The 23,409-nt window shown below is 37.8% G+C and overlaps 2 protein-coding genes across 4 annotated transcripts in view; one reads left to right on the top strand and one right to left on the bottom strand.

Moving 5' to 3' along the window:
* The window catches only part of C4H1orf112 (chromosome 4 C1orf112 homolog), a 58,746-nt gene extending 43,376 nt beyond the window's left edge, over positions 1 to 15,370 (bottom strand). The window contains exons 1-7 of the mRNA XM_044002675.1: positions 15,199 to 15,370; positions 12,548 to 12,587; positions 6,680 to 6,768; positions 5,331 to 5,435; positions 4,825 to 4,965; positions 3,221 to 3,386; positions 1,007 to 1,091 (exon numbers count right to left, since the gene is read on the bottom strand). Of these exons, the coding sequence (XP_043858610.1) occupies positions 1,007 to 1,091; positions 3,221 to 3,386; positions 4,825 to 4,965; positions 5,331 to 5,435; positions 6,680 to 6,768; positions 12,548 to 12,587; positions 15,199 to 15,309 (737 nt within the window). The 5' untranslated portion in view covers positions 15,310 to 15,370. The remainder of the gene's footprint in view (positions 1 to 1,006; positions 1,092 to 3,220; positions 3,387 to 4,824; positions 4,966 to 5,330; positions 5,436 to 6,679; positions 6,769 to 12,547; positions 12,588 to 15,198) is intronic.
* An 85-nt stretch (positions 15,371 to 15,455) lies between these two features.
* Positions 15,456 to 18,971, top strand: METTL18 (methyltransferase like 18). Of its 3 annotated transcripts, none has more exons than XM_044002679.1 (2): positions 15,456 to 15,585; positions 17,578 to 18,971. In XM_044002679.1, the coding sequence occupies exon 2, from the start codon at positions 17,840 to 17,842 to the stop codon at positions 18,956 to 18,958; it is 1,119 nt and encodes a 372-aa protein (XP_043858614.1). In that variant the 5' UTR covers positions 15,456 to 15,585; positions 17,578 to 17,839; the 3' UTR covers positions 18,959 to 18,971. The 3 variants fall into 3 exon arrangements, with proteins under 3 accessions (XP_043858614.1, XP_043858615.1, XP_043858616.1); XM_044002680.1 differs by lacking the exon at positions 15,456 to 15,585 and adding an exon at positions 15,596 to 15,936; XM_044002681.1 differs by lacking the exon at positions 15,456 to 15,585 and adding an exon at positions 16,477 to 16,577.
* Positions 18,972 to 23,409: the final 4,438 nt, after the last annotated feature.

Genomic DNA, 23,409 nt, shown 5'->3' with positions numbered 1-23,409 from the left:
CTAGTACCTGCAATTTTAAAAGATTACATTAAGCTCTGACTGATGCATATAAAGGGAAAAATCAGAGAACAGTAACTAACATTTGTTTTTCATCAATTTTTTATTTTTTATAGTACTATGATAGGTGATATCTAAATATCATTGAACAACAGTGACTAAATGCTAATTTTTAAAAACAATTTAAAAACTCACTAGTTTTGTTAAAATTACATGGCATTTTTTTATTATATTATAATCTCAAAATTCTACCTGTTTCTGTAATGTTTTTCCCCAATGGACTGGCAGGGAAGATGGTTTGGCTGGAACATGGAGTTCATGAAAGGGAGTAGGAACTAAAAGAAGGCAATCTAGAAGTACTTGGGAAGTTAGCCTTAAATGCTAGGCTATGGAGTTTCTCTGCCATCTAATAGGCAACTGAAGGTACTGAAGTTTCTTAAAAAGGACAGTGACACGGTAAGACCTGTGTTTTAGGGCAATTATACTGGCAGTTGTGTGAAGGATGGATTGGAGAAAAAAAGAGATCTATAATCCAGGCAAGAGGGGCTAAGTGCCTAAATTAGAATGGCGGCAGTGAAGAAGTGGGAATGGATACAAGCGATCCTGTGGGAGTGAAATAGGTAGCATTTAGGAACTGACTAGACATGAAGGTGAAGGAGAGGAAGAATCAAAGATGACTGAAAATCCAAACCTCAAAGATGGTGAGGACTTTTAGGAAGCAAATACAGACTATTCTTTTTAGGAGTGTAGCAGTGAAAGGCAAGAGAAACAGAAGACATTTACCTAAGAGTTTTAAGGATCAAGGGAAGGCTTTTTAAAGATAAAGGAGACTCGATTATGTTGGGAAAATTAGACAGTAGATAAAGGGGAGGGAAAGAATGACAACAGATGATCGATGGGGAAAGCACCTGAATAAGACATTAAAAAATTCTTCATAAACTATTAAACTAATAACAACTTACGAAGTAAAAATGTGGAATATGGAAATATACAAAAACAAAATACATACTTAATTAAAAACTTCCAAGTGTTGGCATGAAAAGCTTGGTCCATATCGGAAATAACAGAACAGATATCCAAAACTGAATGAATAACTACAAAAAAGATAATAGAATGATCATTAAATGTAAGTTCACTTAATGGATGATTTTTCTGTTCTAACAAAAAATTTCTGCTGACAGTTTACTAACGACTGCATTAAAAGCAGTTAAGACTATATAAACAATTAGTTTATAATTTTATATTTAAAATTTTCAACTCTAGGAAATTAATTTTAAGGGAACCAAAACAGCTTGTTTCATACCTTTCCCGCTGTTCTTAACTGACTCGTAATATACTAAAATAATAAAGTTCTCACTTTTTTTTCTGTCTAGAGCTATGACCTCATTGGTACAAGGAGCTCCTCTCAGAGCCTACACCAAGGCAGATCAACAACAGTGTTACAACTTAGAGCTGCCTGTGACACTGAGACATCAGTGCCCAGGGTCACAGGTCTCTCCGTGAGGCAGGATTTGACTGCATATTGTCTTGACTACAAGGCCAGCCCTCTATCCTCAACACCATGCTGCCTCTCAAATCCTTATTCTCAGAGTATTTAATAAGGAAAGGAAAAGCCCAGGCAGAAAGGATCAAATAAAGAAAATAAACTAAAGGTCTGTACCATTCATGTGATGCCCCTACTCTCCCAAGCCCTAACTCATTCTGTGCTCCTCTTAGCTGTTCACTACATTATTTTCCTTAGCCCTTGGGGCATGGATTAGTTGGGAAATGGCCAGTCCTAAATGCCAGTGCTACAGAATTATGTTCATGCATTTAAAATGACAAGATCATTCTCTGACAATGTTGGGTCTCCTCAAAATACTACCTGGCAGAGGATCTTAATGTTTTTTTGGGACATACTGGACTCTGGACTTGGAAGTCCAGAAACACCTATGGATCCCTCTCAGAATAATGTTTGTCACCTTCATAACTGAAGGATATTCTAAATTGCGGTAAGTATTGAAAGAGATATATATATATATATATATATATATATAAAATATATAATTTTTTTTTCCTATCCAAATTCATAGGCCCCATGGGGAAGGAGGCAAAGAAGGGGCCTGCAAATCACAGGCTAAGAATCCCTGCTTTAACCCCAACTTTTGCACATTGAATTTTCACTAGCTACTGCTCTCACATTCCTCCTAAGCCTTTCACGCTGCAGTCTAGACTGGCCAGCCTTCATTTCCTCCACTTTTCAGGTCCTTTCTGGATGCTGTCCTTCCTTACTAGAATGTAAGTTCCTTGAGGGTTGACACTGTCCCTTTTTGGCTTGTATCTGCAGCCTCGGTGCTTAGCACAGTGCCTGCGTATAGTTAGCATTTAATAAATGCTTATTTCCTTTCTTCCTTTTTTCACATCCCTCTCTTAAATATTTTTAATCTATACCCTATCAGCTCTCTCACATCCCTTCTTCTGACCAATTGCCCCATTCTGGCACTACCTCATTTCTCTTCTCAGTGACAAACTTCTTGAAAAAGTTATCCAGACTTGATGCCTTCATTTTGCTCTTACTGTTCTTATGCCTGAAATGGCCTTCAGCTTCTTCTTGCCCTCTTAAACTCTTACCAGTTTTGGGAGCAGCTAGGTGGCGCAGTGGATAAAGCACTGGGCCTGGATTCAGGAGTACCTGAGTTCAAATCTGGCCTCAGACACTTGACACTTACTAGCTGTGTGACCCTGGGCAAGTCACTTTAACCCTCATTGCCCTGGGGGGAAAATAATTCTTACTAGTTTTTTAAAGGCTGACCTAAATGCCACCTCCTCTCTGAAGCATTCCCTGACTAATCCCTCCCAGCCTCTGTAGTCAGCAATTCCCTTCCTTCTTCAGCCATCATGCAGCATTTAGCTGCATTACCCTAATATACTTCTCATATTACTGGTATTATAGTTATCCTTAAGTGTGTCCTAGTTGTCTCCTATGGAGGCAGGGACTGTGTCTTATCTAAACTTTGCATGGCTTCAGAACTTTGCCCAGTGCTCTGTATGCAGCAGCTGAATTGAACAAAGTACAGAGATTATCCCTTATTACAAAGAAAAATTAATTTAAAATATCATCCAGTGATACTTAACTTATTCCATACTTATACTGAGTGTCTAAAGAAACAACTGTGGTGGGCACGAGTGTCATATAAAATGTAACTATACTGTTAATACAAGTGGATAAATGCTATCTGCACACCTGATACCATATCTGAAATATCTTCTTCTGCCCCCACTGAAGCGTCCACACAGACCATATCAAGCAGTTCCATTAAGTGCTTCTGAAGGGAATAAGCCTCCTTGAAAAGGGCCTGAAGAAGATCTGAAACCAGGTGCAATCGTCCAGAGTACACAGAGTCACTATTCTGATTATAAGTAAACAAGAGAGAGAAAACACAGTGAGAGGAAGTTCCAAGGTCATTTTGCCAACTAGAGGCCACTTAGTATAGTGGAGAAAGAGCTGGCTTTGGAGGCTGATGACATGGGTTCAAGTCTAGCCACAGACAGCCTGGGGCATAATAAATCAGGTGTTTCATAGGTCCAGAGTTTAATAGGAAGAAGACATCTATTTTGTGGTTCTTTCAATGAACTCAGTCTGTCAGCACAAAAGGCCAGCTTTTTTTTTTTTTTTAGTGAGGCAGTGGGGGTTAAGTGACTTGCCCAGGGTCACACAGCTAGTAAGTGTTAAGTGTCTGAGGCCGGATTTGAACTCAGGTCCTTCTGACTCCAGGGCCGGTGCTCTATCCACTGCGCCACCTAGCTGCCCTAAGGCCAGCTTTTTAACACCAGCATTTTTCCAGTGATGACAAATGGCTGTAAATCATAAAATATGATGATTTCAGAATAATCAAATTTGCAGATGACCCAAAAGGCAATGAATAATATATGGTTAGCATAAATAAAAATGGAATAAATCAACAGAAAGGAAGACAGGCTGCTTACACAGAAAGTTAAAGAAACGACAGTCTAATCATTGCACTGGTATTTATGACCTCCAGAGAATTAGGTAGAATGAAGACCATCAGGCTATTTGATTTTCCTTGTGTCCTATTACCCCAGAGTCTATATCAGTTCTAGGACTACTGAAGTCATCCTGGAATATAGATATAAATCAAGGAAGAACCAATAATCTTTTAAGTGGAGATTCTTAACCTTTTTTAGTACCATTTGGCAGTCTACTGAAGCCTATAGACCCCTTCTAAGAATGGGTTGTTTTTTGTTTCTTTTTTAATGTTTTTAAATATCTAAAAACACAATATACAAGATTACAAAGGAAACCAATTTCAATATGTTGAAATAAAGATGTAATTTTTTTTTGTCATCCAAGTCCATGGACCCCAAGCTTAGAACTCTTCTTGCTTTAGAAGTGTCCTTGATCCATTTTCTCCTACTATCAGAATACATCTACGGCTAACCATAAATCCCCATTCATAACAATGAGATTTTCAGTGAAATGTCTTTTTTAAATCAACATAAATGCAAAAAAAAATCCTGCATATTGCAAAACAAAAGGGTATAAAGGTAACCCTTGGGATATGCATCTAATTCAGTCAGATGGGATAAAATGTTAAATCCCCACTTTCCTAGGTAGATCAGGCTCAGTAGATCTCCTAGTAATTTTGTGATCTTATGCAAGTCACTTAACCTCCTGCAGGAGCCTCAGTTTCCTCCTCATTTGTAAAATGAGGGGACTGGACCAACTGATTTCAATAGTCATTTACATTTGTTAAATTCCAAGATTCCACTACCTACCCACTTAATATTTCTTTAGCTATTAAATTCAGAATTCTAGTTCTCACCCACCTTGCAATGTACAAACGTGCTCTTGATTACATGAAGGACTGAAGAGGGGAGGCTGTGTATATTCTCTAGAACTATGGATTCCTGCACAGTACAAACATGTTGTACACATCCTCTAAGAGCTCCTAGGAGTTGTACCATTGACTAGAAATAAGGAAAAAGATTAAATGATAAATCCTCTAAATACATACATGTGGATTTCAAATTGGTTTTGCTATATTATATCATTCTTTTTTCAGGCAAGGTAGTGAAGTGAATCCAGTTCAATACACATTGCTAAGTTTCCTAATTCAAAGTGCTATGCTAGAGACAAAAATTAAAACTATTCCTGCCCCCAATAAGCTTACACTCTAGGATGTAAATTCCTTGAAGTTAGATACTGTCTTTTTTTTTGGTTTATATTTGTATTCCCTTTGCTTATCAGTGTCCAACATAGTAAATGCTTAATAAATATTTGCTGTATATCTTAAAAAATTCTTCTCCCCTTATCCAAAATGATTTTTACTTACTTGTAAAATATTCCGGAGTGTAGTCTGGAGTTCTAAATTTTGGCTCGATAATTCTCTTGCGTGACTAGATAAATCATACATCATATCATCAAATACTTTTACAGTCTGTGAAGGCAAAGAAATTTGTACTGAATGAGAGAAATCTCTAGAAAATTACTCAATTTTTAAAATAATAGTATACTTTGATTTTGTCCATTTAATTAACACTGACAACTTCCAAGATAAAAATTTAGAACTCTACATATTGCTACAACTCATATCTAAGAACATAGAATCTGCAATTACCCTAACAATACTAAAACATCTGTTTTCTATATAACCCACAAAAACAAATATCTAAAATCCAATTTTTATGGTGGAAAAACTAAAAATGTTGGTTTCTCCACTGGTTCACCTTAATGAAGATATGCATTTAAAGCTATTTTTCTTTAGTAATGGTGAATAGGTTTGTGCCAAGCTATTTATCTATAAAACTAATCTATTTGATTCCCTCTTTCATATACATGTGTTTTCTCTTTCTCTCTCTCTCTCCTCAAAGCAGCTGGTCAGCACTCAATGCTCAGAATGGGCTATGTAATAGTTTCTCATAGATACTGTGGCTACATTTAAGATCATGGTGTCACATTAGCATTATGATCTCTCTAAATAAACTAAGATCAGACTATGCAACAAAAACAAGGAAAATGAAGACTTAAAACAATTTAGATTTCAAGTTGGTATTAAAGAAGAGCATGTTTTGAACCTTACAACTACATTACAGATAATCACGTATAAACCTTTGCTTTAACTACTCCTATTAAATTTACTACTATGCTTTTTGGAGCAAAGGTAACTTTGGAGAACTTAAATGAATCTGTCACCTGGTTAAATTTTATTAATTTCCCAGTCTTTTGTTGTTGTTGTTCTTATGGGTTTATTTTTAAGACTCTGATTGCTTTTCTCCCCAGGCAATACAATTTCACAATTATCATTAAAATGCATGAGAGGTAAACAAAACTAATGAATTTAATTATATTATGAATGCTTAATTCTGAATTTTCATTTAGTTATTTAAATAAGAGGTATCAAAATTTGTCTAAGTAAATGGCACATGGACTGAAAAAGTAACTTTCATTTTCCCACTGAGCATCTAATAATTTTTTTTAATCTCCTGGGGTACTGAGAGGTTAAAGTGATTTGCCCAAGTCACACAGCTAATATGTGTCAGTCAGAATATGAACCCAGGTCTTCCTGACCTCAAGGCTGTCTCTCTAATAGTTAATATTCTAATTACAAATATATTCTCAGATTAAAGCATTCCTTCTTTCATTTGGTTTATAAACATACAACACTATCCATAAATGTCATACCTTTGGTAATACTTGTGAAAAAAATGACTGTTCCAATGCTAAGTAGTTGATATGAGGAAGAAACATTTCTGTAAGAACCTTGAGAACTCCTATATAAAGTAAAAGATTTGCATGCTTTTATGAAAAGCTTAATCAAAGTCAGTCAAATTACAGCAGAGACTACAGTATATTAATATATGGAAGAAAAATTCAAGTATATGTTATATTTCTTTTTCAAAATTAGTTATTGATGCCTTCTGTTTTTATATCACCTCCATACACAACGTAACACTACCCCTCCAATCCCTTCCCAAGTCACTTCCAAGAGTCTTTTTTTTTTTTTTTTGCAGGGCAATGAGGGCTACCAGGGTCACAAAGCTAGTAAGTGTCAAGTATTTAAGGTCAGATTTGAACTCAGGTCCTCCTGAATCCAGGGCTGGTGCTTTATCCACTGAGCCACCTAACTGCCCCTATTGTTTCTTTTTTTAAGTCTCTTTTTATTCTTATATTAAGAAGTGGCTCTTGGGGCAGCTAGGTGGCACAGTGGATAAAGCACCAGCCCTGGATTCAGAAGGACCTGAGTTCAAATTTGGCCTCAGACACTTGATACTAGCTGTGTGACCCTGGGCAAGTCACTTAACCCTCATTGCCCTGGGGGGGTGGGTGGGGAAAGAAAAGAAAAAGAAAGAAACAACCCAGCAAATCTAACTAATATATCCAAAAATGCTGACATTATACGCAGTGTTCCACATCCATAGTCCTCCATTTAAATAAAGTAGAAGGGGAAGTGCTTTCTCATCTTTCTTTAGGGCCAGAGTTGGTCATCATAATTTTACAGCATTCAGTTTCAATTTTGTACTGTTCTTTTTCCCATTGACATTGTTGCAGTCATTATATATATTGTTTTTAGGGTTGTTCTTACTTCACTTTGTATCAGTTTAAACAAGTAAAAGACACATTTATTAAGGGCCTACTATATGGTAGGCCCTGCGCTAAACACTAAGAAAAAGTCCCTGCTCTCAAGGAGCTTACAATCTAAAAGGGAAAGATACACAAAATGAAGGTGAAAGGGGGAAAGGGGGTGAAGCAGGCAGGAGAAAAGGATGGTAGAGTAAAAGTCAAGCAGAGAAGCTGGTTTGAAATGAAGAGGTGGACAATGATTCAAAACAATCCCAAAGGACTAATGATGAAGCATACTATCCTCCTCCAGAGAAAGAATTGATATTGACTGAACACAGCCTGAAGCATGCTATTTTATGCTTTTTTTTTTTTACTTGAATCTTTTTATATAAAATGACTAATATGGTAATGTTTTACATAATTACACATGTATAACCTATATCTGATTGCTCACCACCTCAGGGAGGGGAGAGGGTAGGGAGAGAGGGAATGAGAGAGGGATAGAATCTGGAACTCTAAATTTCAAATAAAAAAATTAATTAAATGAAATGAAGAGCTGGCTAGGAATTGAGCCCTCTATAAAGGGAGGCATTGGGAGGAATCTTTTTCTCTGCCTTTCCAGCCATCCAATCAGAGAAACAGGCAGCTAAGGATACGAAAGAATATAAGTAGGAAAACTAAAGAAATCTCCATGATGATGAGCTTCCTGGGGATGAGTTTATGGGGTAGGGGGAGGATAATGATGATGGAGTAGAAACCAAGCAGAAGCAAACAAGCAGAAACCAAAAAAAATCTCTCCATGATTCTCTGTATTCATCACTTCTTATGGCACAGTAATATTCCATCACTGCATTTATGTATCACAAATTGTTTAATCATCCCCAGAAGAGGGCATCCACTTTTAAGTATTATCTAAAAAATATTTTGTTTTAAAATGTCAAGAATAGCCATTTACACAATTCTTAGCAGAAAAACTGTCAAGTAACTGAAACCAAAGAGTGATGTGCTTCTAGAGAAAATATGTTTCCTTTACATCAAATGGAATTATGCAAGTAAAGAGGCTAAACTGTTCATACCTTTTAACCCAGCAATCCCATTCCTGGAGATAGACCTCAATCAAGCAATAAGCAGTTACTAAATATCCACTATCTGCCGAGCACAATGGTGGGCACTGTGGATATAAGAACAAAGAATGAAACTGTCCCTAACTGCAAGGAGATGATATTGTAATGGGGACCACAACAAGTAAATATCTAAGTGCATACAGTGTAAATACAAAGTCAATAAACAGAAATATATACAAAACTGTGGAAAACAAGGTAGTTTGGCAAAGAAGGTACTAGCATTGAGGGTCAGGAAAAGTTTCTTGAAGAAAATGGAGTTTCAGCTACATTGTAAAAGAAGAGAGAGACTCCATGAAGTAAGAAGGAAGTGTATTCCAGGCATGAGACTGACCAGTACAGAAGCAGAGAGGTGGGAAATGGAGTGTAGTATGAGGAACAGAGACAAGTTCAGTTTGGTTGAATTATTGAGGCCAAACAGGGAAGTAATGTCCAATGGGGCTAAAAAGACAGATTGAGGACAAGATCTGTAGGGCTTTAAAAGCTAGGAAGAGTAGTTTTCATTTTATCCTTGAGGTAATAAAAAGCCACTGGAGTTTTCTTTTCTTTTTATTTTTTTTGGTGAGGCAATGGGGGTTAAGTGATTTGCCCAGGGTCACACAGTTGGTGAGTGTCAAGTGTCTGAGGCCGGATTTGAATTCAGGTCCTCCTGAATCTAGGGCTGGTGCTTTATCCACTGCGCCACCTAGTTGCCCCCCACCACTGGAGTTTTCTGAGTTCCAACATATACCAATATAGCCCACTGTGTGCTAGCAAGGAATTGGAATCAAAATATGCTGAGAGGCCATGGAGGATTATGCTCAAACAGTTATATGTCCTGAATATTAAAAGTCATATGATAAAAAAATTAGGAGAAAAGATCAGGGTACAGCTATAGCTCTAACTGTATCTGAGGGAGAATTCTTAACCAATTAAGAGATACAAGTAATCAGAAAAAATAAAACAGATATTTACAATTTCATGAAGCTGAAAATGATTTCTATCAACAAAATCAGTCTAACCAGGATAAAAAGGGAAAGCAGGCAATTGGGGGAAAAAACAAAAAACAAAAAAACGTTGCATCAAATACCTATGATAAGGATCTTATCACCAACATATTACTTTCCTAGTAAATCAAATAAATACAGAAGGCCAAAAGTCATTCCCTAGTGGAGAGTGATCAGAGGATATGAATAAATAATTCTCAAAATAATTGCAGACTATTAGTAACCATATGAAAAATTGCTCTATCACTAATTACTTAAGAAATGAAAATCAAAACAATTTTGAAGTTACTTTCCCACCCAGAAAATTGGCAAAAATGACAAAACATGACAATACTCAATGCTGGATATAAATTGTGGAATCACAAACACTCTAAAGAGAGTTTAAAGTTCACCAAAGAATTCTGGAAAGTGAATTAAAATTATTCAGTAACTAAAATGTCTATAACCTTTAACCTAGAGATCCAAAAGGTAGGTATACAGCCTAAGGAGGGAAGTGATGAAAAGGTCAATTATATACCAAAATATTTATATCAGCACTATTTGTAGAAGCAAAAAAACTGGAAGCAAAGTCAATGCTCATTGACTGGGGAATAGTTAAGCAAATCTGTAGTACTTCAATGTAATGGAATATAAGAAATTGTGGTATAAAAAATAAAACATATAAAGAATACAGAAACTCATGGGAAGACTTACATGAACTGATGCAAAAAGAAGTAAGCAGTACCAGGAAAATAATATACACAATGACTGCAATATTGTAAGTAAAAAAGACAACAAAAAACCTCCAAACCACAATCTTGTGAAATTATAATAACCAATCCTGACCCCCCCCCCCCAAAAAAAAAAAGAGAACACACTTTCCTATCTTCTTGGAATACGTAAGGGCTAGAGGTGTGAAACACAGAACTGACTGAAGCATTTGTTTGATGTATTAATTCTGCTCAAGTGGTTTCCCAGTATAGTTTTTTGTGGTTTTCTCCCCTCTTTGTTATTCCTTTGTTCTCTGGAAGTATAAGGCAAGAATTATTCTTGATAAAGCTAGGCAGTTTTATCATAACAAGAATAACAATAGCTAGCATTTATAAAGTGCAGTAAAGTTTACAAAGCTCTTTACATATGTTAATTCATTTGATTCTCAAAATAACCATAAGAGGTATGATGCCCAATCTTTGTCCCAGAGCAGGAAAATGTGACTCCTCCCAAAAAGAAGTGATTAATGGGGAGGAAGCAGTTTAGAGAGGAAATGATTGCACTATAAAAATAAAAGGCATCAATAAAACTACTTAAACATTAAAATAAATATTAAAAAAAGCCATGCCAGAGAAAACTAATCAGAATCTCTAGCTTCCTTCACTGATCACCTGAACTGCCACCTTTTATGTGAAGGCCCCAACCCCCCCTACCCCCAGCTGTTAGTCCTTCTCCTTAATGATTACTTTGTATTTAGTTCATATATATTTTATACAGTCTAGTGTGGAGGAGAGAGTCACACTCAAGAGTTAGGAAGACCTGGGTTCAAGTCCAAATTCTTAAGTGTACTGCCTATGACCCTGAGCAAATGATTTAAAGGCTGTTGTGATGTGGCTGTCAAAAAAAAGCTATTAAGATTTTAGGTGGCATTACAATAGGCACAGTATTCAGGAATTGGGAGGTGATGGTCTTGCTGAATTTTGTCTGGTCAGGTGACATCTGGAGCATCATGTTCTGTTCTGTCCTGAGTGCTATATTTTAAGAAAGATAAGGATAAGATAGTGAGAGCCTACTGGAGAGTAATCTGAATAAAATAGGGAACTGCCTTCATACCATTTGAAGAAACTGGGGATGAATAATACTGAGAGAAGACAGTGAGATTACAATGGCCGTCTTCAGTATCTGAAGAGTGGTCATGTGGAAAAGAGATTAATCTTGTTCTGCCTACGACCAAACTAGAAAATCAGGTGGAAGTGACATAAAGAGAGGCAGACTTCTGCTTGATAAAATAAAACTCTAACAATGAAGAGTTGTCCAAGAGTGAAATAGGCTGCCTCAGAAGGTGGTATGCTCTCCCTTACTAGAGAGACCTTCAAACAAAGACAGCATGACCAATTGTATGATATACCATTGATGGGATTCTTGGTAAGGTATGGTTTGGATGAGATGGCCTTTGAGATTCTATCCAACTCTGCAATAGGGATAGGGCCTGTAACTGATTTCTTTGGTGTAAGAACTCCCTAAATGAGGAAATGATCAAAGCAAGGTGGCATTTCATCTGCAACATATAGTTTTGTTTTTTTTTTTGCAGGGCAATGAGAGTTAAGTCACTTGCCCAATGTCACACAGCTAGAAAGTATCAAGGGTCTGAGGCTGGATTTGAACTCAGGTCCTCCTGAATCCAGAGCCAGTGCTTTATCCACTGCGCCACCTTGCTGCCCCAACATGTAGTCTTAAAGAGTTGCTTAGATCACCAAGAGGTTAAGAGTCCTGCTCAGGGTCATACAGCCAGAATGTGTCAAAGGCAACCCTGGGTCTTTCTGGTTCTGAGCTCAGCTCTCTGTCGCCTTCACTATATTTGCTCTTTCCAAATCTCAATCCTATAACTTATATATACAAATTTATCTATATACCACATAGCAAAAAGTCTAGAAAGGAAATAGATTCTGATATCTTTTAGAAGTATGGTTAAATTTACCCTTTTAAATAGAGAAAGCATTATAACTTGAGGACTGGGTCGAATACTTTATGTTCATGAAAAGTAATAGTAACTATAAGAAACTAAGAAAGGAGAATTGATTTATTTTCCAGTGAGCAAGCACAATAATAAAAGGCAATTTCACTGAGATGCAGAATCTAGACTTCACTGACACCAAAATTAAGAATCACGGAATCAAGACATTCTTACTTACGTATGTGCTCCTTCCAGTTATCAGAACACTGATACATAGAGTAAACTAATTAAGGAATACTCACTGTAATTTGAACTACCCACAGCTTTGAAAGTGGGCTTTCCAACAACCTGGCAATATCACGGTCATTTTAATAAGAAACTTTCTTGGAATGCAATGTCATAAATAGGAATACAAATATAAACAACATATTTATTGAACACAGGAAATTCTCTTAGTACAGGCCTTAACAAAAATCCTGTCTATAAACACAGTGTGGACACAAGCCAATTCAGCATGAAGTCACTGCTTATTTATTGTAGAAAGTTATTTGTTACCTTTCTTACTGTAAGATTTAAAATAAACTCCTGCTTAACATGTAAGTCAGAAACATATATTTAGAACTGGAAAGAACCTTAGAGATTATCAAGTTCAACCCCTTCATTTAAAAGATGAGAAAACTGAGGCCCAGAGAAATTAAGTAATTTGCCCAAAGTCACAAAAGTAGTAAGTGGCAAAGCCAGGATCCACACCTCCTTCTGACACCAAATCTAATTAAGGGTTTGATAAAATGTATAGATAGTTTTATAAAACATAATTCAGATTCAATTCCATAATATTTGACCTCTTTTACAATCTCTATTAATGGTGAGTCCCAAATAAAAGTTACCCTATATACTCTTTCCTGAATGGATTATAATTTTTTTTTAAATCTTTTAAGGCACAGGTCCCTTAACCTCTTTTGATTCATGGATGGTTTCCTTTAGCAGTCCGATAAAACCTTAGAAATCCCTTCTCAGAATGTTTTAAAATGCATAAAACAAGATGCATAAGACTACAAAACCAATTATATTGAAATATAGTTATAAAAATATTTTCTTTAAAAAAAAGTTGATGGATCACAAATTAGCTAGTGAGGTAAACTATTAAATTACAAGGCTTTACCTCAGCCAGTAATCAAGAATCTGAACTAGGCTTCAAATGACCTCAGTTCAAGTTTCAACACTTAAAACTTGTGTAACCTCAGGGTCAGTTACATAACATCTTAGATTCTAATTCCTTCATCTATAAAAAGAATTAAATACTAACAAAACCTTACAAGGTTGTTGTAAATTATAAAGTAGCATATAAATTGCTATTATCTTCACTGAATTCTTACAGACATTGGATCCTAGACCCAAATCAATATTATCCTACCAAATTTAATAGTTAACTAACCATCCAAATGCGTTTGGTTTTTAAGTTTCTTTTTACCTGCCTACATTATAAAACCCACTGTCAAGAATATTTGTTGAGGGGCAGCTAGGTGGTACAGTAGATAGAGCACCAGCCCTGGAGTCAGGAGGACCTGAGTTCAAATCCAGGCTCAGACACTTAACACTTACTATCTGTGTGACACTGGGCAAGTCACTTAACCCCAATTGCCTCCCCCCCCCCAAAAAAAATCTCAAAGTAAAAAAGAATATTTGTTGAAAATTTGAAGATGTGATCATTCTCAGGATCATAAAGAAGTGGAAGGGACATTAAAGACAATTTAAAATGGCTGTAACCTTCTCATTTATGAAGAGCTGAGACTCAGAGCTAGCTGCTGCTGCTGCTGTTGTTTCACACAGCTAAAGAGTTTCTGACTGGGATTGCTCAGCATTCTATCACCTAAGCCAAGTCTTCTTAAACTTTTCCCACTCAGGACCCCTTTTCGATTGAGCAATTTTTAAGGACCTGGGGTATATAGGTTAGATGACCCCATGTGAAGTCCAGACCTATAGTTTAAGAAGTTTTGATTTATGCCATATTGTCTCTTATAATGTAGTTCAAACTCCTCCTTTTAGTGAGTTTTTCAATTAACATAAGTGTTCATCTGAATCACCTCTCCATAAGTACAATTTTTACATGATTTATATTTATATAATTACTTTGTTTAGGTGTTTTGGTCATGTCCAACTCTTTGTGACCCCATTTGGGGTTTTCTTGGCATAGATTCTAGTGGTTTGCCATTTTTCTTTTCCAGCTCGTTTCACAGAAGAGGAAACTGAAGTGACCTGCCCAGGGTCACAAAGCTAGTAGGTGTCCCAAAGCAGATCAGAACTCGGAAAGATGTTTTCCTGATTACAGGCCCAGCACTCTATCCACTGTGGCATTATATAATTATATGTTAAAATTATTTGGAATCTAGGTACTTTTAGAAACTCATGGATGTACTGGGCGTGTCCTAGACAGCCACTTGCTTACAGTTTGACGGGTTACTTATGGCTAGCCCAAATGACCAGAAGTATGGATTCCCCCAAGAAGGATGGCTCACTGGGGGTAAAGGACACCGACTATGCACCAAGGCGTCTAGGGAGGCATAGAAATAAAAGGGAATCACAAAAACCCGGAGAAAGAGGGCCGACGGGGAGAGGCGGAAAGTCAACAGAGCAGGCGCGAGATCCCTCGCCAACGTCCCCCGAACGCTAAACGAGGGCACCCTGGCGTGTCCACCTCCAGCTAAGGCTCGGACACCGCGCAAGGTAGGGACGCTCTCTGATGCCAGGCAGAGCATCAATAGCCTCCGCTTTCGCTTACTTACGCAGCACGCACGCGTCGCACGCACGCGCACCCCACAGGTAAGAGGTTGGGGAGGGACGGGGGCCCCTCCCTTGGCGTCCCTCCAGCCAGCCTACATTCAAGGATATGAGAAGCCGCGGCAGGACAGAAGGCAGCTCCTGACGACATAGGTCCTCGGACCAGCTTGCCAACTCTTCCAGCACCACGGTGCTCGCCGGCTCCGCGCGGTCCTGAGACATCGTCTCGGAAGAGAAACAAACTTTCGCCCCTTCAAATCCGTCCCGCCCTTTCCTAGCGCCGGAAATAATCCTCCACCGTCCCGTCAGGCTCTGCGAACTCCCCGAGATTCTTCACCGACCCGTAATCAGATTGGAGCCGAGAGGAGTGGATCACGGCACATGAGTATCGCGAGAGCGCCTTCCCGGAAGTGGGAGCGCGCACTGCACGTGAAACCAGCCTTCCCTGGCGGAGGCAGGGGGATCCTGGACCCGGAGCTCGGACGGCAGCTGGATGGGGTGAGGAGGGGCCAGCTGGGAGTGCGGCGGGCCCGACCGACCTACCCGTCGGGGTTCCTGGTCTTAGGGAGGGCCTGAGCCCCCGAAATGTGCCTCCAGAAGGGGTTTGAACCTCACGTGGAGTCTGGCTCTTTAGGGGACCGAACACTAAACGTGACCCCCAAAGCCCTGGGCCTGGATCTCCTGTCCCAAGACACGGGTAGAAGGGGAGCCTCAGACATTCACCAGCAAGTCACGTCACACTTGCCTCAGTTTCCATTTCTGTAAAAGGGGATAACACCAGTCCCTACTTCCCAGGGTGTTCAATTCAGTCGACATTTATTAAGCGCCTACTGCGTGCAAGGCACGTTGGTAAGCCCTGGGGATACAAAAAGGGCAGAATGAAACTAGCAAACAAATAGAAAGCAAGCTGTGTATAGGATAACTAGGAAATAATTTATAGACAGAAGGCAGTAGAATTAAGAGGGATGGATGAAGGCTTCCCATAGAAAGTGGGGTTTTAGAGGATCACATGAGATAATCGCAGAGTGCTTTGCAAACAAAACTATCTGCTATTAAATGCTAGCTATTGTCATCGTAATCATTATTATTCTAAGACTTCGCATCTGTAAGACCTGGTCAGAATCCTGCTTCAGTGCTTTGCAAATAAATCTTAATGTGCTATTAAGTATCCGTTATTATTGTTGTTGTTAGTATTAGATTTGGGATCTGAAAGACCTATTCTGAATCCTACCTCTGACACTTACTTAGATGGACATAGGCTTAACCTGGTCAAATCTCTGGATCTTTATCTGTAATGGGAGGTTAATAATACCCATAGGACTTATACAAAGCACTTTGCAAAAGTTTGAAAATATTAATGCAAATGTCAATTATTATAATTGTCTTAGTCATCATTATGAAAACAAATTAGGCACCTGTTGAAGATGAACCAGTCTTGGGAAAAACGTCTGGTAACCTTCATTGCTTCTATGACTTGATGCCTACTATAGGTGAGGTCCTGACTTTTCAGTGCTTGTAAAATGAGGAATTTTTACTATATGGCCTTCAGGGTCCCTTCCAACTCTATATCTGATCTAATTCAGTCCCCTCATGTGACAGAAAAGGAAATTGAGTCCCAGAGAGGTTAAGTGATAACTTTCTTAGATCCTAAGGCACTCATCTGACCATGTCAATTTCTTGCTCAGAAACCTTCAATAGTTCTCACCATGATTTGGCTCCAAACCACTTTTCCATCTATTTCAAAGTATTCCCTAAAACTATATTTTATCACTCATCTATAAACCTTGCATAGACCTGCTTTGGGGAAAAGAAAGAAGTCTCTTCTTGGGTATAGATCCTGCCTTAAGACAAATTTTGAAAAAAAATTTAAAAGTTGCCTTTGGCATTCTTTCATCTCCCATTCTTCCTCTCCTCTCTCATCTCTTTGTGCCCAAATTCCCAGGCTTCTTGAACCTAGGATGATGTCTTTATGCTATACCATTCCCTTCTCTGTCCTGATACCTTTCCTAGCCCTGTGCTCTTGCCACAGTACTCAGCGTTTTTCTCTTTTCCACAGTCCCTTTTGGTCTGTTCTATTTTGGTAGGGAAGCAATCTGACCAATCCTATTTAAAGTAATGTGACTGTAAAGCCATTCAGCCCCTTTTTTTCTTTGTAACTCTGAGATTTAATAAATGTTTGTTGATTTGCAACTTACCAGAGGTATCTGATTTTGTTAAATAGATCCTTTGTTAAACCAGATATAATTGGTGAAAATTTAGCTAGAATAATAATTGTTTTTAATTACACAATTTAGGAAGGGAAACCAAGCTAGCTATCCTAAGTTGTTTCTGCTTCTCATAGCTTTTTTCTTTGACAAGGTTCCTAGGAGTAACAGTCAAGGCATTGATCCTATATGAAAATCTTTTGTATATTGGGATGTTAATATCACAGGTTAGCGAATTGTGACATTCTAATTTGATAAATATAGTTTTGTTTCCTTTTTTCTTTAGCAAAATTGAGAGATGTTAAAGCATACAAGGCAACAGTGAACTCAAAAACATTGCACTTGTGGCTACAAATACCTATCTGGAGAGATATTTTTCACCACAGCAAGTCACTAATGGGATTTTACAGGAAGAATTTCTTTCCACATATTCTTTGGATGAATGTTGAAATTTCCTAAAGTCAATAGTGACTTTTACCAATACTTCATATTTTGCTTATGGTTACAAAACACTTTGCATACCAGAGTTCTGTCCATTTAATGAGAAGATGGCATTCCAGTTTAATTTTACTATAGACAGCCACCTAGAAGATGAATCGCCTGCCCTTGGAGATGAGGCCTTAGGCCTGGAATGCTCAGGAAAGACATCAGTCTTAGAGAGTCAAAAAGGAAAATTGAAAGATGGAAAACGGCCCTCAAAAGAATGTGACTTATCCAGAGAGCCTTTGTGGGGATGTAAATCATCCCCAGAAGTTAAGGCCTTTCAAGTCTGTGACAACTCACTGGTTAAATCAGATGAATATTTGGGACCAAAAGAAAAGCAGCCTTGTTTGAAAGTGGCCAGAGAACATGATATCCCTAAAGATCTAAAGAAAGCGGTAGAAAATAAAGTGGTGGAACTTATACCAGGTCTCCAGCATGGACATGTGTCAGTAGTGAAAATGGCCTTTTTGAAAGACAACTCTTGTGGAGAAGACATAGTATCCAAAAGCCTTTCTTCTCACTCTGATCTCATCACAGGTATCTATGAAGGAGGTTTGAAAATCTGGGAATGTACCTTTGACCTTCTAGCTTATCTAGCTGATGAAGAGGTACACTTTGCTGGGAAAAGAGTGTTGGACCTTGGCTGTGGAGCAGGGCTTCTGGGTATAATTGCCTTCAAGGGAAAAGCTAAAGAAATCCACTTTCAAGATTATAATAGCACTGTAATTGATGAAGTAACCATCCCAAATGTCATAGTGAATTCCACTTTTGAATATGAAGACAATGAAGTAAGTGAGCCAGATTTGAAAAGGCGGAGAAACTCAAACCCAACACAAGAACTTTTGAGCAAATGTCGATTCTTTTCTGGGGAATGGTTGGAGTTTTCCAAACTTGTGTTAAGCAGCAAAAAAGCTTTTGCAAAATATGATATCATTCTTACCTCTGAGACCATCTATAATCCAAGCTATTACAGTGCCTTCCACCAAACTTTAGCTAATCTGTTGGATGAAAATGGACAGGTGTTTTTAGCAAGTAAAGCACATTATTTTGGTGTTGGAGGTGGTGTTCATCTCTTTCAGAAGTTTATAGAAGAAAGGAATGTATTTGAAACTAGGACACTCAAAATAATTGATGAAGGACTAAAGAGGATCTTAATTAAAATGTCCTTTAAGCATACCCATTGAAATCCAAATTGAGTTCCTTTTTTAATGTATTATATATTATAATATAATACATTATATATAATGTATTATAATAATATATAACAATATATATATTATACTGTTGATTAAAATATGGTTTTGGCCCAAGAATCAGTTTTCTGTCTCATTAGTCTCTTTATGAAATCATCCCATTGTTGCTTTTCTTGTTTCCTTTTTCTACAAAACAAAAGGTCACCTATGCTAGTATGATAAGAAACAGGAACAACCAGAAACTAATACACCCAAATGCCCTTTATTGATAATTTTGGAACCAAATCCTGTGTTCTCCATTCTCATTTGATGTTAAATGAAATTATTTTACAAAATATTTACTATCATCTGAAATTTCCAAGTTTTCTTCCCAACCTTTTAGATCTTAATTCAAAGGTAATATTTAGTCAGATGTGCTTGGTTTAGTTTTGTGATGAAAATAAGCATCAGCAAAAAGGTTCCAGACAAACATGAAGGACAGCAAAAGTTTTAATGCAGTTTAAAAAAAAATTTTTTTAGATAACTTCAGAAATTCTACAAATTTAGAAAAAGCATTTAGTCAATTTTCAAACTTGATGAAAACTTCATCAGACACTGCTAAGTTACAGAAAGGATAGCATTTGTAATCCTCGCTGTAAGATCATCCCAACAAAAAGGTTTCCATGCACACATGACAATTTTGATGTGACTTCATAAGAAAAAAGTCTAATGGAGATAGATCAAATGACCAAAGTGGCCAATCAAGAGGACCTCCTCTACCAGTCCATTGGTCTGAGAATGTATACATTGTCAAACAGACAATGTATAATGATGCAGGTGGTCCATCTTATTAAAATCTATTCAGAAAACTAAATATGAAGGAAATTTAAATAAACTTTAAAATGATAGGGTTTTTTATAAGTTTGGAGCATTTATACTTCAACTTCCTCCAGATTCTGGGGATAGCTTGTTTAAAAAGTAATCAGATTTATTCTTGGAATTTTAAAAAAGTTTTTATCCTGGGCAGTCGTTATTAGGTAAACAATTTAGTCAGTGCTAGAGCTTGTGGAGGAAAGTAGGGGAGTAAGAAATTATCAGCTTTTGACTGATCTGATGGAATTGGGGATTCCAATGGCTATCAGTCAACCAGCATTTATTGATTGATTGATTGATTTATTGATTGAGGCAATGGGGGTTAAGTGATTTGCCCAGGGTCACACAGCTAGTAAGTGTCAAGTGTCTGAGGCCAGATTTGAACTCAGGTACTCCTGAATCCAGGGCCAGTGCTTTATCCACTGTGCCACCTAGCCGCCCCTAACCAGCATTTATTAAATATTATGTGACGGTGCTAAGGATACAAATACAATGAATTAAGGGTTAGCTAGGTGACAAAGTGAATAGAGCACTGCCCCTGGAGTCAGGAGGACTAAGTTTAAGTCCAGCCTCAGACACTTGACATTTACTAGCTATGTGACCCTGTGCATGTCACAACCCAATTGCCTCAAATGTCCAGGGTCATCTCCAGTCATCCTGATGAATATCTTGCCACTGGACCCAGATGGCTCTGGAGGAGAGAGTGATATTGGTGACTTTGCACAGCACTTCCTCACTTAAATCCAATTCACTGCAAGTCATAACATCACTTCCTGATGTCACAATCCTCTTTGGGAATGAAGGACAAACAACAAAAACAAATTGCATCTATTGAAGTCCAAATTCTATTCTAAAACACCCCCTTCTTAGCCATATTATTCACTTCCCAAATCAATTTTTCTCCAGTATTCACTGCCTTCGTCGGGCAACAATGAAGAAAACAAAACCTAAGCCCCTATGGGCTTAGTTTCTTGCCCAGAATTTCTATCAAAAAAACTTTGGGAGTTTGGGGCACTGGGGTGGGGGGGGCGTGGCGCGGGAGAGGGCAGAGGGGAAAGAGTATTGAGACATTTGCAGTAACCTTAAATAACTTCGCATTTCTCTGAAGAAAAAGTTCATCTTCAATTCAGGCAGAGTAAATTCACAATCCATGCCTTTTACATCATGGCTGACTTAGAATTCAAGAGGAGAGGGAGAAATTTCATTGTGTTGACAAAAGGCCAAGAAACTGACTTCAGAGTATTAGGCATAGTGTTTGCACACTTTTCCTATGATTGCTGCCCTAGAACTCTTAGAGGTAATCTCAATTAATTCAAACTCCTTGAGAACAAGGACTGTCAGTATACTTTTTATATCCCCCACAGCACCTAGCTCAGTAAATCACATAATACTATTCTCATTAGTTCTTGATTTATAAAAATGTGACAGTCCTTGCCTTGTGTTCTACTAAAGGATATGAAATGTACACAAATATAAAAGAGATCAGACAATTATCTCTCATTTTAAATAGTATTTTGCTTTTTCTAATTACATATAAAGACAATTTTTAACATTTTATAAAAATTTTTAATTTCAAATTTTCTTCCTCCTTTACCTCCCCCTCCCTAAAACAGTAAGCAATTTGATAGAGATTGTGTGTGTGTGTGTGTGTGTGTGTGTGTGTATAAATCATGTAAAATATTTTCATTTTAGTCAGGTGAAAGAAGAAACCTAAAGGGAAAAACCACACAAAACGTAAAGTGAAAATAGTATGCTTTGATCTGCATTCAGATTCCATCAATTCTTTCTCTGGAAGTGGATATCATTTTTCATCATGAGTCCTTTGGAATTGTCTTGGATCATTGTATTGCTGAGAAGAGCTAAGTCATTAATAGTTGATCATTGTACAATGTTGCTATTACTGTGTACAGTGTTCTCCTGGTTCTGCTCATTACACTTTATATCAGTTCATGTAAGTGTTTCTAGCCTTTTCCGAAATCTGCCTGCTTGTCATTTCTTGTAGCGTAAAAGTATTCCATCACATTCATATACCACAATGTGTTTAGCCATTTCCCAATTGATGGGCATCCCTTCAATTTCTAATTCCTTGCCACCACAAAGAGAGCTGCTATAAATATTTTTGTACATGTTGGTCTTTTTCCTTTTTTTTTTTAATAGTGATCTTTCTAGGAAAGAAAACAGGCTTCAATATGACAACAAATAGAAAAAAAAAAGTATTTGAGGCAGAGATGGATCCTGACCTGTCTTGGAGTTTGGGAAGAGTAGCAAAAAGGGATAAAGATGGATTTGGCAATAAGCAACAGTTTCTTCCTGAAAAGGAGGGAGCTGCATCCGCTGAAGAAGAAGTAGCTGCCTGTACAGGGTATGATGGTGTGGATTCGCAGGTATTATTGGAAGAAGATACAAACAGTGGCCATTGGACTCCTTGCTGAGGACTTCTGAGGCATCTACTTGTTGGCCTCGTGACAACAATAGAGAGACTTGCTATCTTCTTGGTGCATACATTCAGGAGATGACAGAGAACTTCTCAAGACTTTTCAGACCAGATTGCTACTCTCTACTCTAGTGATATTCTATGGTAAGAATGGGAGACTTCCATAAGGAATCTAGGAATCATTGTTAATCTAGAGTCTAAGATAAGAAACTAAAAACATTTGTTCCATGAGTAGCATTTTCATCACTACTATGAATAAAAGCAAGGACTTTAGAAGAGAAAAGCAGAATTGGAGTAGGAAAAGATGGTATCTGGTAATTAGATTTGTATTTCTGCACCATTCCGTAAAATATGGTAATGATGAGCTCTCAGCTAGGGATAGAGAGTAGCTACAATGTAGGAAGAACATCGAGATAGAAATAAAAATCCTTAGGAGACATGATCAAAGAAAGGAGCTACAAACAAAACCCATGGCTTCATATGCTTATACACAAATACACAAACTATAATTAACAAGCAAGGCGAAATCAAGATCTTAATACTACTTGGGTACAGCTGGTGGTGCAGTGCATAGAGCCACTGGCCTGGTATCAGTAAGATCTGAGTTCAAATCTGGCCTCAGACAATTACTAGCTGGGTGACTCTGGGCAAGTCGCTTTACCCTGTTTGCCTCAGTTTCCTCATCTGTAAAATGAGTTGGAAAAAGAAATGGCAAACCATTCCAGTATCTTTGCCAAGAAAACCCCAAATGGGGTCATGAAGAATTAGACAGGACTGAGCAACAAATACAACTTGACCTCATAAGAATCATTACCACTTTGTGAGATGGGACTCATGACTGGAATATGACTGGAAGGGGATACTCTATTCAAAAGGAACAGGTTAGGCAAAGAGTTTGGGGGGCAGGAGGAGAGGTGCAGTACAGTATATATAGTAAGAAGATAAACTCACATGAGAAAAATCCAGTAACCAGGGACGTGGAGAATATGTGGATAAGGTTCAAATGAAGGTGAAAAAGAAAGGCTATCAGTGTTTGATTATACTGTTTTACCAACCGCCCAGTCAGAAAGAAATGTTTGGCAAACAAATAATGTCTCGAACAGAGGTATGATTTAATTGTGATGGGGGACTTCAGTTATAAAGACGTCTGCTTGAT

The sequence above is a fragment of the Dromiciops gliroides genome, chromosome 4, assembly GCF_019393635.1.
Source record: "Dromiciops gliroides isolate mDroGli1 chromosome 4, mDroGli1.pri, whole genome shotgun sequence".
NCBI classification, from domain to species: Eukaryota; Metazoa; Chordata; class Mammalia; order Microbiotheria; family Microbiotheriidae; genus Dromiciops; species Dromiciops gliroides.
This window is presented reverse-complemented; position numbering and strand designations above follow the sequence as displayed.